Source organism: Euleptes europaea, chromosome 8, assembly GCF_029931775.1.
Source record: "Euleptes europaea isolate rEulEur1 chromosome 8, rEulEur1.hap1, whole genome shotgun sequence".
Taxonomy (NCBI): Eukaryota; Metazoa; Chordata; class Lepidosauria; order Squamata; family Sphaerodactylidae; genus Euleptes; species Euleptes europaea.
Genome location: NC_079319.1, coordinates 28,983,019 through 28,997,238, shown reverse-complemented (window position 1 = coordinate 28,997,238; position 14,220 = coordinate 28,983,019). Strand labels below are relative to the sequence as shown.

The following is a 14,220-nucleotide window of genomic DNA, read 5'->3' as shown; positions in this document are numbered from 1 at the left end:
CCAAGCTCTTAACCTGCTCTGAAAAAGCCAGCCCTGCTCCATCCAGGACAAGTGGATCCAAGTGTCTAGGCAGCAAAAGAACCCGAAGAGATAAGGAGAGACATGTGACAGTGCCAAACTGGTTACTCACAGCTGCTAAAATTGGAGTGGTTTGAAGTCAGTTGGAAGAGAAATTTAGGGGCAAATTATGGCTCCAGTTACAGGGCAAGATATACCTTTCTCTCCAGGCTTGGAAGTAGGGTTGCCAACCTCCAGGTAGTAGCTGGAGATCTTCCTACTTGGAAGGCAGGAATTGACTTGGGTGAGATAATAGATTTATTTATTTATTTATTGAAGACATTTGTATACTACCTTTCCACCTGATCAGGGTCCCCAAGGCGGTGCACATAAAGACATTTGAACAATTAAAAACATTTTAAATGAGAAAATAATTCAGTTAAAACCAATGTACTCCATGACTGGCCCAAGGTGAGGAGGGTGTATGTCTGGGGTCCTGGGAATTATCCCAAATAAGGAAAGAGAGTAGAAGTTTCTGGGCTGGTTGGAAGGACTTTGGAAACAGTTTTAGTTATATGATTAAGTGGGGGTTTTCATGGGAGATTCAAATAGCCCACATGTGATCTCTCTGGACTAAGGAGAGCCTCTTAGTGGGGTATGTTGATGTGGGTTTAGTTCTTGAGTGATAATATAGCAATATTCCGTCGTACTATCTGTATTCAGATTAATAGCTGAGAGGTTCTGACCGATGATCTAATGATCAAGTAAAGGTAGAAGCTTGGCTGATATTGTATCTGATGAGTATGTGGGATCATGCCTGATCTTGCCTTCTCTCTGCTGGCTCTCAGCTTTTGTCTTGGAGAGTGCCCATAACTTGTTTCTGTGCCCCATGTAATTGGCACATAGGAGGGGGTCTCAGCGACAGGATGGAAGGAACAGAGAAAGATGCTCCAAAATGTAGCTCTGATGACAACAATTGGGAAGCTTCCTTCACTTGTCCAGATAAACGCTGAGACTGCACTGCTTCTTTACTTCCAAGCCTTCGGAACTTTCCCTGAGCCATGTCTGGTAGGCTGAGTTTGGTGATTGCCCACTTCCCTGGAGCCTTAAAAACCAGCCCTTGTGGACTTTTACATAGCTTGGGCTGAGCTGTAATTGGCATCTGGGACTTAGACTAAACATGGAAAGATTTAAAAACCCTGCTATACCCCCCAAATGTCATTTCAATCTCTTGATAATAACTTGCTGGTGGTCCCCGGCCCTAAGAGTGTGCGGCTGTCCTCGACAAGAGTCAGGGCCTTTTTGGCCCTGTATCCGCCCTGGTGGAATGCGCTGTCTGGTGACATCAGGGCCCTGCGGGACCTTAAAGAGTTCCACAGGGCCTGCAAGACAGAGCTTTTCTGCCAGGCCTATAGGTGAGGGCAGTCGCGGGTATCATCTTTATTTGCCTCCCTACCCCCCTTCCTTTGTGCTAAATTTTATATGGATTTCAAGGGGTGGCCTGCCTGTTTGTCTCAGCCCGCATAAGGGATATTGGGCGCCATCTCTGATTTTAATTATTTTAAATTATAGGGTTTTATTGTTAAATGTCTATTCGTATAGATGTTATTTGATGTATGGTTTTAAGTGTTGTTGCCTGCCCTGAACCTGGCTTTGGCTGGTGGGTTAGAAACTGAATGAATGACTGAATGAATGACTGAATGAATAAAAGATAGTTGACAATAATAATAGTGTGAAAAGGAGCATCAGCATGCATCTGTTAACATTATGAGCTGGAAAAATACTGTCAAGCAAAAGACAGTATCCCCCCCACCCAAGAGGACTCCAAGATATTATGAATTGTTGTTAGAAGTTCACTCACTGCTACTTGAGTCTTGATCCCTTGGAAAAAATAATTAATTTGTTGAACTGAGAACTGAAAACAATCACACACCACCATCCCAAGAATTTGTGAAAAAAGTATAACATCTATTGCTTTTTAAAACTGGCTTGCAAAATTGAGTTTCAGGGCCAATTGTATCCCTTTAAACCTCTGTTTATTGTTATTAGCAAGACAGTTTCATAATATAAACTGGTGCAGTTCTCTACTGCTAACACAGACTGGTACCAAATTCTCTCCATCCAGACTACAGCAGTGTCCAAGAGGTGGTCCCTGTCTCCTGACCTTCACAATGAAGTGTCCACTTGACAGCCCATCCGGTGCTATTTAAATATTGGTGTTGTTGATCAGGATTCTAAAAAGAGAGTGACGCCCTAGTCCGTGGCATATTTTCAGATAATTAGCCCTACCCTTTCTTTCTCAAGATGGTACTTGGCCAAAGATTCATCTAAACAAGCCACTTCTATTTCACACTGCTTATGTTGGAAGGACATCATGGATTTCCCAATGTCCATTTGTCCTTGGCCGTAACTCTGAGCTAAATGTTGCTGAGAGGGGAAAAAAACTGATGGCCATAATCATATATATTTAAACACACTAATTTCAACAGTCTTCGGCACTTATTGCGTTGGACTATGGCAACATCTCCAACCAGGCTGGTAATGAAATTAGTCATCTCCACTCTCCCACCCCCACTTCTCAATTTTGGGTATGCATTGCCCATAGCATCCCAATCCCATCATTATGCCTGTGGTAATAGTATGTTTAGGAGCCCCGTGGCACAGAGTGGTAAGCTGCAGTACTGCAGTCCAAGCTCTGCTCACGGCCTGAGTTTGATCCCAATGGAAGTTGGTTTCAGGTAGCCGGCTCAAGGTTGACTCAGCCTTCCATCCTTCCGAGGTCAGTAAAATGAGTACCCAGCTTGCTGAGGGTAAAGGGAAGATGACTGGAGAAGGCACTGTCAAACCACCCCGTAAACAAAGTCTGCCTAGGAAACGTCGGGATGTGACGTCACCCTATGAGTCAGGAATGACCCAGTGCTTGCACAGGGGACCTTTACCTTTACCTTTAATAGTATGTTACTTTATTTGCCCCCTGAAAATGCAGAGGATTTACCTGTAAATTAAACCAAAGTTGAATTTAGGTCTTCTCTTTATGATGTTCTATATTTGATGAAACTAATTTATTCCAGCCTGTCCTATATTATCACCCCATTATATGTCTCCTTATTGTCTGAAACAGGGCAATATTCTTTCCCATTTGAGCACAATAAATCACCATTGGATCTTGCATAGCATACATTCACAGGGTTCGCCTCTTTTATTGCAGGCGTAATGTTCGGTAGAGGCTGTTTTTGTACACTATAATGTAGTATCTACTGTGGCATTTTTCTTACGATACTGCAGTAGTGCAAATTTCATGGTTAGGTATACAGCAAACATCCCCAACGCAAGCATCCCAGTTCATGTTTTATTTATTTTATTTTGTTGAATTTATACCCCACCCTCCCCCAGCAAAAACTGGGCTCAGGGTGGCTTTCAACGACAATACAGTCATAATAACTTAGAAAGATTTCAAAATTTAACAATGTTCTACATTTATAATGATAAAATTACTTATGGTTAAATAATAAAATCATTTATTATTAAAACTCAGTATTTTGTTCTTTCTATCTTTGTAGCAATGCGGTGCCTCCAATGCTGTGGTCAGATGTAAATTTCAGGGTGGAGAATAAAAGCGGGAGATTCAAAAAATGGCTGGTCAGGGACCATGTTTGTGGGGGAAGGGGTGGGGGAGAAAAGGCAATGGGAAGGGAAAAGGAGAAGGTGGGGAAGGGAAGGGAGGCCAGCTTTTGTATATACCTTGCTGTCCTCAACCATTGGCCTGGCAGAACATTTCCACCTTACAGGCCCTGCAGAACTGAATTAAGTCCATGATATGACTGGGATTGCCAGCTCTGGGTTGGGAAATACCTGGAGATTTTGGGGGTGGAGCCTGAGGAGTGCAGGGATTGTGGAGGGACTTCAGTGGGGTATAATGCCATAGATTCCACCTTCCAAAATGGCCATTTTCTCCTGGTGAACTGAACCAGCTTGGTGTAGTGGCTTGGAGTGGTAGACACTGATCTGGAGAACTGGGTTTGATTCCCCACTCCTCCACATGAGCAGCAGAGGCTAATCTGGTGAACTGGATTTGTTTCCCCACTCCTACACATGAAGCCAGCTGGATTACCTTGGGCTAGTCAGTTCTTTTAGAGCTCTCTCAGCCCCACCTACCTCACAGGGTGTCTCTTTGTGGGGAGGGGAAGGGAAGGTGATTGTAAGCAGGTTTGATTCTTCCATAAGTGGTAGAGAAAGTCGGCATATAAAAAACAACTCTCCTCCTCCTCCTCCTCTGTCACCTGGAGATTAATTGTAATAGCAGGAGATCTCCAGCCACCACCTGAAGGTTGGTAACCCTAAATATGATCGAAACCTACATGAAGTTCTGGACAGCCCTACGTGTGTGTGGAGGTTACTGTGTATACATGTGGGGCTGCTGGCCATATGAACCAGCCCAGGTTGGTCCTTTCTGAATACTGTTTTAATGGTATTCTGAAATCAATTCTGCCTTCATACATCTGCATCTAGTTATAGACTTCACCTTGTCAAACACAAAACATTTGCAGTAAGAGGGCTGTCGGCTTTCGGCTCCCAACATTCAGTGTAAAACCACATGAATTATCTGGTAAGCAACTACTTCTTGCTGAGGCACAATGCTAGCGCAGTCAGGTCATCAGCACAGAAGTTGGATGTACCTTGGAATTACGAGGAATGATGTGGAGAGGTTGGGAATGAAACGATCACATTAAGTATGCCTTGAGTCTGGGGCCAGCTCAAGCTGTTGAGCCGTCCCTAGTAGGGATGCTGCGAACCTCACGCTGAACAGGCTCAGCAGGCAAGCGGCCTGTTTTCAACAGTTGTGGTGATTCATGAGCTGAGCCTTGGAACAGTTTGCCTCACCACTGTCCACTGTGCAGTTTATGGCTGTGCAGTTGCGGTACAGTTTCAGTTTTATTTCCTTCTGCTTCGCAACTTTCTTTTAAATCTGCGCAGAGGGTGAAATCGGTTCTCTTCAAGAGTCATGGGTTGGGATTAGGTCAAGGGCGTGCTTGAGTCAGGTAATTAAATGATGCTGGGCGTGGTTCTGTGACTCCCATAAGGCTGAGCAAAAATGCATATGTTCAAAATCATCTTGACAGTAACATGGGCTTAAACAAACTTCGGATAGTAATGGTTTTTAAGCAACACAGTGGTTATTTAAAAATCACTGGCTGATTGATTGGCTCACTTTTTTTTTACATAATTGGTTGCCAAGCAGTGAGCAATAGCAAGAGTTCTGTGGGAGAGTGGGGAACTAGGACTCTCGTCGGGCTGTGTGACAATGCGGATGGGTGAAATACCGCCAATTGCATTGTATTGTGCTGCACTGTCCCAATACATGAAAGATAACCTACCTTAGGAGATGAATCAGGCTGAGAATTAATGACTACTGAAACCCCATGAGGTTTTGCACATTTCTTTGCAGCACTTCATGTACCTGTGAGCTGAGTCAGTAGTGGGATTGGTGATTATAGCTCAATCAGTCACATTCCATTATATGAAAAAAAGGTTGATAGTTACAGATCTTACAAGAAAGAAAAGTATACACTTTTCCCCATCAGAAGACAATAAAAAAAATGCACCCACCACCATGACCAATGGAGAAATAGATATTTGCCCATACCTCTTTAGATGGTTATTAGAAATGGCAAAAAATGACCACCTAAGTGGATTCTTGAATCTGCTATAACTGATGGCTACAACATTCTGATTGGACTCTGTATTTTACTGAATCATTTACCATCTTATAATGAAAGCTGGTACGGCCTGGGCTCCAGCCACCCCTCAGTAAAGGACACTGAAAACAGATGTTTCTTTCCAGCACAAATTTTCTAGAAAAATAAATGAAGAAAGCTCAGCAGGACGTCTTGGTGGACAATGGCTAATGATTCAAATGCAGCATTTTTCTCATATTTACTTGAACAAGGCACTTATTAATCAGGTGCAGAACCAAAACAAAGTGGAGACCTCCCTTGGAACTCTTTTGTGGAACAAACATCAGAATAACGTAGGGGCAATGTAGTCAATGCCAAGCAAAAGATCGAGATGGTAAAACGACACACCTTTGAAACTCAACATACAGACTCTGATGCAGCCGGCAGCTGGAGACGTTGTTCTTCAAGCAAACAGTTCAGTAAAACTCAAAATATGATCAGATGCAATACTAAAAACAAGTGCCATTTGAAGAAGTTCATTCCTCAGAATACTCTGGCCGTGATCAGGAATCATCCCTCAGTTCCACCACAATTGTAATTGTATGTCGTGCTGTCATGATAGGGGGAATGGGTTCAGTTATGTATTCCCATGACAGCTATCCTGAAGGTACTATGGCAGAGATTCTGTGGTTGAGATTCTACCTCATAGTGTCTGTTGGTCTTTTTAAAAAATAAGATATGGTAGTGATAGTGGATTCATATAGTCTTTAATACATTCATAGCGCCATCCACAGCAGAGTTGTGCCATTCTAAGTCCAATAAGTCAATTGGCTTAGGATAACACTGTCATTATATGAAGGTGGCACAGTCATCCCAGTTGTCTGATGAGGAACTGTGGCAGAGTTGCTAAGGTGGATCTCTTATTAAACTGGGGGTATGTGCTTCCTAGACAGGACAGTCAGGGTTGCCCTAGCGAGCAACATTCCATATGTGCTTAGGGAGGTCCTTCAAATAGGTTTGCCAACAGACCGGCTTTTTTTGTTGTTTTGCTTTCAGACCATTTGAATGAAAAGCAAGGGGCAAAACTAGCCACACCCATACTGGATTGGATCCAGAGTCACTTTTTCAATAACAAAACAAAAGAGGTGATTTCTGCCAATTCCTCTTTCCCGCTGCATACCCCCTCCCCATTTTTATTGCTCCTTCAGGTCCCCTGTGTCCCAGGAGAAGCATTTCATGGAGATCAATAGACTGCAGTGGGAGAAAGGGAGGCGGGAAAATTCTGGTCCACTGATTGAAAATTTAGTCTGGATCCAACCCATTGTTTGGTTGGACTTCCCACAGCCCTGCCTCCCAAACAGTAGGCTTTGCCCAATCCCATCACAAACTGCCAGAATCCATCAACAGATGCACCTCAAACTTGTGGGCTTCATACCAAATTTACCCAAACTCCCCCCCACCAAACACACACATACTGGGTTCTACTCCCTGATTCTACTCTCAGAGCTGCTTTGGTTTGTTTTTAAGCCCTGCCCAGGTCTTCCACTCTTTTGACCAATGAAGAAGATAAACCGTGCATTCCTGAGATTTTCACCGAATTTCCTTAGAAGGTGGCGTGACCTCACCGCCAGCATAAGTGTGGATTAAGACGCACTTATGCTGCCGGCGAGGGTAGTTCCGCTGGTGCCTGAGTGCCGTGGAGCCGTGCCTCACCCCTCCGCCGGCGCGGCCTCTCCGTGGTGCAGGCCACAGCATAGAATGGCCACGCCGGTGCAGGGGGGTGTTCCCAGGGTGAGCCGGGTGGTGGAGCCGCCAGTTAGATGGCTTCCTATCCCTGTTCGGGCTATTACACCGGCACTGGGAATGGCGGTGCTGTGTCTGATTTTTACCCCCATTGAAAACAAACAAAAAAGCCTTGTTCTTGCGGCGTGAGTGAAATGGCTTAGGAGGAGGCACGGCTGTGCCTCTTCCCCGCCGTCCCCGCACGCCACCAGCTCAGGAATGGGCTGTAAGGGTTTTTATATGCCGACTTTCTCTACCAGTTAAGGAAGAATCAAACCGGCTTACAATCATCTCCCTTCCTCCTCCCTACAACAGACATCCTGTGAGGTAGGTGAGGCTGAGAGAGCTCTAAGAGAGCTGTAACTAGCCCAAGATCACCCAGCTGGCTTCATGTGGAGGAGTGGGGAAACAAATCCAGTTCACCAGATTAGCCTCCGCTGCTCATGTGGAGGAGTGGGGAATCAAACCCGGTTCTCCTGATCAGAGTCCCATCGCTCCAAACCACCGCTCTTAACCACTACACCACACTGGCTCAATGGAAGGCCACTGTCTGCACAAATACAGACAATACTCCTCTGGGGAGATATAACCATTTTTTAAAATGTTTCAGATTTTTCTACATACCCTGGAGGTTCCTCTATGTTTGTTGAAATAACCCTTTTCTCTGTGCATGGTCTCAATCAGTGGATATCCGCACATGGTCCATGTTGTGTGTTAGATATAAGGATAACTGTGTTTCAGATTGCACTGTAAATTGGCCTCCATACAGTGAGAATATGAACTTTCCTGATTTTTGCAGCTCAACTCCCCCCCTCCCATTACAGTTTATTGTGTTTACTTATTAAAGCAACGGAGAATACATCACAATATAAGCCGAATCCAGAGAGGTGCTCTCACTAAATACGCGCTGGCAAAATGAACTCTTCTTGTAACTAATCTCATTTCGAGGAGCCTTGCAAAAACGATTTGGGGTAGATAATGCACAAAAAACCTATGAAAATAATTATGTGTTGAAAGTTTATTCATGACATGCAATGCATAATTCAAAAATGTCAGCGTTTGATTAGTTCACACAGCTATCTTGTCTCATGTTGTTACAATCTGAGCATCAATCGACCACTGCATTCTAATGTAATCTCTGTGTCTCTGGTTTCTCAGGTAGCAATGTTTGTGCTTCACTTGGGCAGTGCCACCTTCTTGCTCACGGAGCCAGTGATAAGTGCAATGACAACAGGAGCAGCCACGCATGTCGTGACTTCGCAAGTGAAGTATCTCCTTGGAATGAAAATGCCATATATGTCAGGGCCCCTGGGATTCTTTTATGTGAGTTTATCAGTTAAGTTTGGCCATGTAGCTTTGCTTGCATCTGCATTTTAGCTAATGTTGTGGGGTTGAAGTTGGGCCATAATGGGCCCTTTTTTAATATAGTTTTTTATTGATTTTTCGGGATACAGAAGGAAACATACATCATTTTCTGTGTCCCATGCAACCCACCTCCCTCTTATGCAACTCAATAGTCTGAACTAAATATTAAATTTAGCATACTAATTCTTCTTTCTTGCAAATTTCACTAACACATTAAATCACAATACCAAACCTGTTTTCCCTTTGGCCTATATGTTTTCTAAATATAGTAATATACTACATGCTATTCAATCCTCAATATACTAATTCTCTTTAATTAATCATCCATTTAATAAGCAATCATGTTTATTCAATATTTTTTTCTTTAAAAGTCAACCTCTCGTGCATATCTGTCATAAAATGGTTACCATCTTTGTTTAAGGAGCCCTGTGGCACAGAGTGGTAAACTGCAGTACTGCAGTCCAAAGCTGTGCTCACGACCTGAGAGTTCGATCCCGACAGAAGTCGGGTTCAGGTAGCCGGCTCAAGGTTGACTCAGCCTTCCATCCTTCTGAGGTCGGTCAAATGAGTATACAGCTTGCTGGGGGTAAGGGGAAGATGACTGGGGAAGGCACTGGCAAACCACCCCAATAACAAAGTCTGCCTAGAAAATGTTGGGATGTGACATCACCCCATGGGTCAAGAATGACCCGGTGCTTGCACAGGGGACCTTTACCTTATATCTTTGTTTATGTTCATCAATCGTTTTTCTTTGAAGCCAATTTGTTAGTCTTGCCATTGTAGCAAATTCTTGCATTTTTGAAATCCAATTTGAGGGGGCCATAATGGGCCCTTGATGGGGTCGGCATCTAAGTTCCTCTCACTCTGTAGAAGTGACACACAACTGTTCCTCAGAAAAAACCATGTGAGATACACTAGTGTCACGAGCGGAAATGCTTGGAGGGTCAGGCTACGAGGGCCTGAACCTGACTGTGCCCACAGCATGGCCAGCTAAGATGCTCTTGTTTCCCATCCACTTGCCTTTTCAAATGCCCAAATGACCGCACTTCCCCATCCCTGTGGCTGCTTCAGCACTTGAAAAGGTGCGGAGGGAGCCAGAGTGCCTCAGCCTGCTACGTTGCAGACCCAATCAGGATTGAGTCCTTGTGGCATTTTAAAATCACTTAAAAATGGCAGCAGCGTCCACAGATCCAACCCATGGATGACATCGTGTGTAATTTAGCCTTTACAGGGCCATAAGGGAGACACTCATTGACAGAAACCATGTGGACTGTATAATGTGTAACGAGACCCTTAGTGGAGACCTGAATCCAGAGACTGAGCATGGGTGAAATGGGAACGCATTACACTTGCTTGGTGTAATGGCTGTGGACATAAAAAATATGAGAGCTGACTTGTACGTTTAGAAAAATATCATGTCATAAAGTTCACACAGGACTGTTTCACTTCAGAGTGCTGATGTAGGGGGTCTCCTGTTGAATATTCCATCCACAGGGAAAACTAGCATTTCAGCAGGTCTCTGGAGAGGTGGTGTATAAATGAATAAAATCTTAACAAACAAACGAAAAACCTCAGGGGAAGGATTCTGGGATCACATTCAATGTACAGGGCCTTTTTTCTGAGTAGTGATGTGTCCCCCCATTAACATAGAGTCCAATGGCGTAATGAGGACAAGGAGACTGGTGTGAGCTTTACGGCTTGCTTTATTGGCCAAGAAGTTATAACCGGGTGATCCAAGACACAGACAATGAGCTCTGCAATCCTGTCACACCGAGGGAGGGGAAATGCAAGAGGTTTTATAGACATTTGACATTCCAATCAACATTCGATGTTAGCTTGTCAATGCAACGTCGTTATTTTCTACAGCGCGGGTAGGAGTTTTGCTACATTACTGAATAGAACTCTATTGTTCCCTTGCAGGGAGAAACGAAACTTAAAGGAGGGGAGGGATGGGGGGAGGGAGGCTGTTCCCTTATGTGAGAGGAAAGATTCCAGCCTTTGGAATGTGTGTGTATGCCTACTTGCTTGATGCCAAAGAGAAGGGGGGGTTGGGGACACTGACAAGTGGCTTCTGTGGGTATGCGTGTAGCTTGCGTGTCTGAATGAGGTTACTCAAGCGCAACAGTAGGAGCACTTAAACATGCAATTCTTCCACCCTGAAGGGGTACAGCCATGTCTGAATTTGCTCTATATAATGAATCCCTACCACTGCTGCTATTATTTTAATTTATTGAGCTTTGTAGTCGTACTAGGGCATTATAATAGCTAGATTTGAGTCCAGTAGCACCTTAGAGACCAACAGGATTTTGGGGGGATAAGCTTTCGAGAGTCAAAGCTTCCTTCATCAGATTTGAATTCTAAAACAAAATGATCCACACCCTCAGGGAAAAAACATTCTTATAGGCTATGTGAGAAAAGCAAGGCAATATTGAAGGGAGAGAGGAAGACCTCCTGATAAAGGAAATAAGGACTGTGCTAGGAGAGGAAGGCTAAGAGATAACAGACAGGGCAGAAAAGGGTGAGAAATAGTCCTGCCAGAATCACTTTGGAGAAGAATGTGAATGCTCAGAGTACGGTAAGTAAAAAATGTGTATGGTAGGAAGTGCAGCTGGAGAACCTCCACCCATATCTGTTTGGATTGGGCTTATTCTTTCCAAGCTATTTCAGAGAATCTCAGGAAAACTTATGCCCCCTCACCCCCAGGACTGCTCCAAGGATTCAGAAATGTCACGGACATTTCCTTTCCTAACAAGGGCTGATAAAGGGTTGCCAATTCCAGGTTGGGAAATACCTGGAGATTTTGGGAGTGGAGTCTGGGGAAGGCAGGGATTGGGGAGTGGAGGGACTTCAGTGGGGTATAATGCCATTGAGTCCACCTTCCAAAGCAGCCATTTTCTCCAGGGGAACTGATCTCTGTCATCTGGAGATCAGTTGTAAAAGCGGGAGATCTCCAGCCACCCCCTGGAGGTTAAGCAACCAAAATAAACACCACTGCACTGATACCACAGGTAAGGAAGAAAAGTGCAGGAATTGCTGGAATTGCTGAGATATAACGGACAACACACAAGTGTGACAAAGTGTATCAAAGTGTATCAAGTGTACAAATTAACATATAACAAACACACAATAGAATACAAAACTCTTCCAAAGTCCAAGGTACAAAATGCTAGTTTAAGAACCAAGCATCAAGGAATTCTTCATATAGAAGTTGCTAGGAAGACAATCGTTTCTGTATTCTTCATCAGTTCCATTTCTATATAGGAAAAGATGCTTACCGTATATACTCGCGTATAAGCCGAGTTTTTCAGCCCCAAAAATGGGCTGAAAAAGCCGGCCTCGGCTTATACGCGGGTCAATACGGGGGGAGGGAGGGAGGAGGGAGGAAGGAGGAGGGAGGGGGGAAACTTACCGCCGCCGCCGCCGCCGGGCCAGTGCCTTCCTGCCGCCGGGAGCGGCCTGGGGCAGCCTCCTGCAGCCGCAGGAAGGCTGCCCTGGCCCCCCGGCCCCCGCCGCCATTTTTTCGGGCGGGAGGGGCCTTGGGCAGCCTCCTGCAGCCGCAGGATGGCTGCCCAAGCCCCCCCGCCCCCCGCCGCCATTTTTTTCGGGCGGGAGGGGCCTTGGGCAGCCTCCTGCAGCCGCAGGAAGGCTGCCCCGGCCCTTCCCGCCCCTGACGCCATTTTTCCCGGGCGTGATGTGATGCATACACTATTAGAGGAACCATATGGATGGAAGCTTTTGCACAATCTAGCCGTTTAAAATCACTATCTAGCCGTTTAAACTCCTTGACTTCAAGGGCCAAATTGCAGGCTACTGTAGCCAATTTTTGGAGTATGTTGGCACCCAGGAATGTTAGATAGCAGATGCCAGTGGCGTCGTATGATAGCCGTAATGTGGGAGGAAAGATGATTAAAGCGGAAGGCAAAGGTAAGTTGGCAATTAGCTGTACTATGTTCTGTGCTGTTATAATAAAGAAATTCGCTTCGATCTCTAGTATCTGTTCTATTTCTTGCCTTCTGAATGACAGTATTGGGATGGCCTCGGTCTCTTAATGATGACGTTAGAGTTTGTGCTCCCATTATATAGTCATTCATAGAGGAGTTATTCCTTTTTTGTCTTATGAATTGGCTATAGGGTAAATTGTCCCTAAGATGTTTAGGGTGGTACAAACTATAGTGTAGTAGAGCGTTGCGGTCTGACGGTTTTTTATAGGATCGAACGCTGAGGCTACAGTAGGACCACATCAATCCGTGATAAATTAATACACACTGATACATTTATTGATAATGATACACACAGTAAAATCAGTGGGCACTACTGGTTCCACAAATGCTTAGCCTGCAATTTGGCCCTTGAAGTCAAGGAGTTTAAACGGCTAGATAGTGATTTTGTTTTTAAACTCAGAGATTTTTCCAACTATCTAACACTAAATTCTGTGTTTACTGCTTAATTTGCCCTTGCCAAAAAAATTATATTGGATCCTCCATACGCCCCATTAAAACTAGAATACTTGAACATAAATCTAGAATAAGGGCGGGCATTTGCTCAGCCCCTTTTGTGGAGCATTTTTTCAGAGCACTTCATAATGAGAATGAACTCCGTTTTTTTGTTCTTTGGCGCTTGAAAGGTAAACCATTTGACAAAAGAAACACTGAAAGATTACTAAGACAAAAGGAAGCTTATTTTATTCATTTATTTCAATCTATGGAACCACAAGGTTTGAATCTAGACCACTGGTTCCCAACCAGGGGTCCATGGACCCCCAGGGGTCCGCGAGAACTAAATTAAGGTCCGTGAAACAAAGTTATAAACCCATAATAAATTAATATTTTCAATTAAAATTTTTCTATTATAAAAATATATATTCAAATATTATTCTAAGTTTAATGTTTAACTAACAGTTATGATTAAAGTTTATTTTCAAATTCTTGGAATTTTTATTTTGAACCTTGGGGTCCCTGCACCGAACAAAAAAGTCCTAGTGGTCCCTGGTCAAAAAAAGGTTGGGAACCACTGATCTAGATTTATCATGCTTTATTTAATCCTGTACCTTTAAGACACTGGGACTGCATATGCCACCTGTGGCTAATTTAACTCCGCACACTTTGCAGCTGAGGCAGTTATTTGCAGTATCCCAGTGGGAACAGTTGAAATGTTTAATTTGTCTGTACAATCTGTGTATTGACAATGTTGTATCCTGTATTGGAACCTTAATTTGAAAGACCATACACAGCTTGATCTCCTATCAGTTTGAGAAAGAGACTGTATTTACATTGGATAACCTTATGTGCATATAAGAGAAACGTGAACTGTAAGTAACACTCATTATTATCATAGTAATTTTTTTTAAAAAATAATGTAAATTATATAAGCATCTTTTCCTATATAGAAATGGAACTGATGA

The 14,220-nt window shown here is 43.9% G+C and overlaps 1 protein-coding gene across 1 annotated transcript in view; it reads left to right on the top strand.

Annotated features, from left to right (window-relative positions):
* The window catches only part of SLC26A7 (solute carrier family 26 member 7), an 85,914-nt gene that overhangs the window by 26,009 nt on the left and 45,685 nt on the right, over positions 1-14,220 (top strand). The window contains exon 4 of the mRNA XM_056854552.1: positions 8,613-8,777. Within this exon, the coding sequence (XP_056710530.1) occupies positions 8,613-8,777 (165 nt within the window). The remainder of the gene's footprint in view (positions 1-8,612; positions 8,778-14,220) is intronic.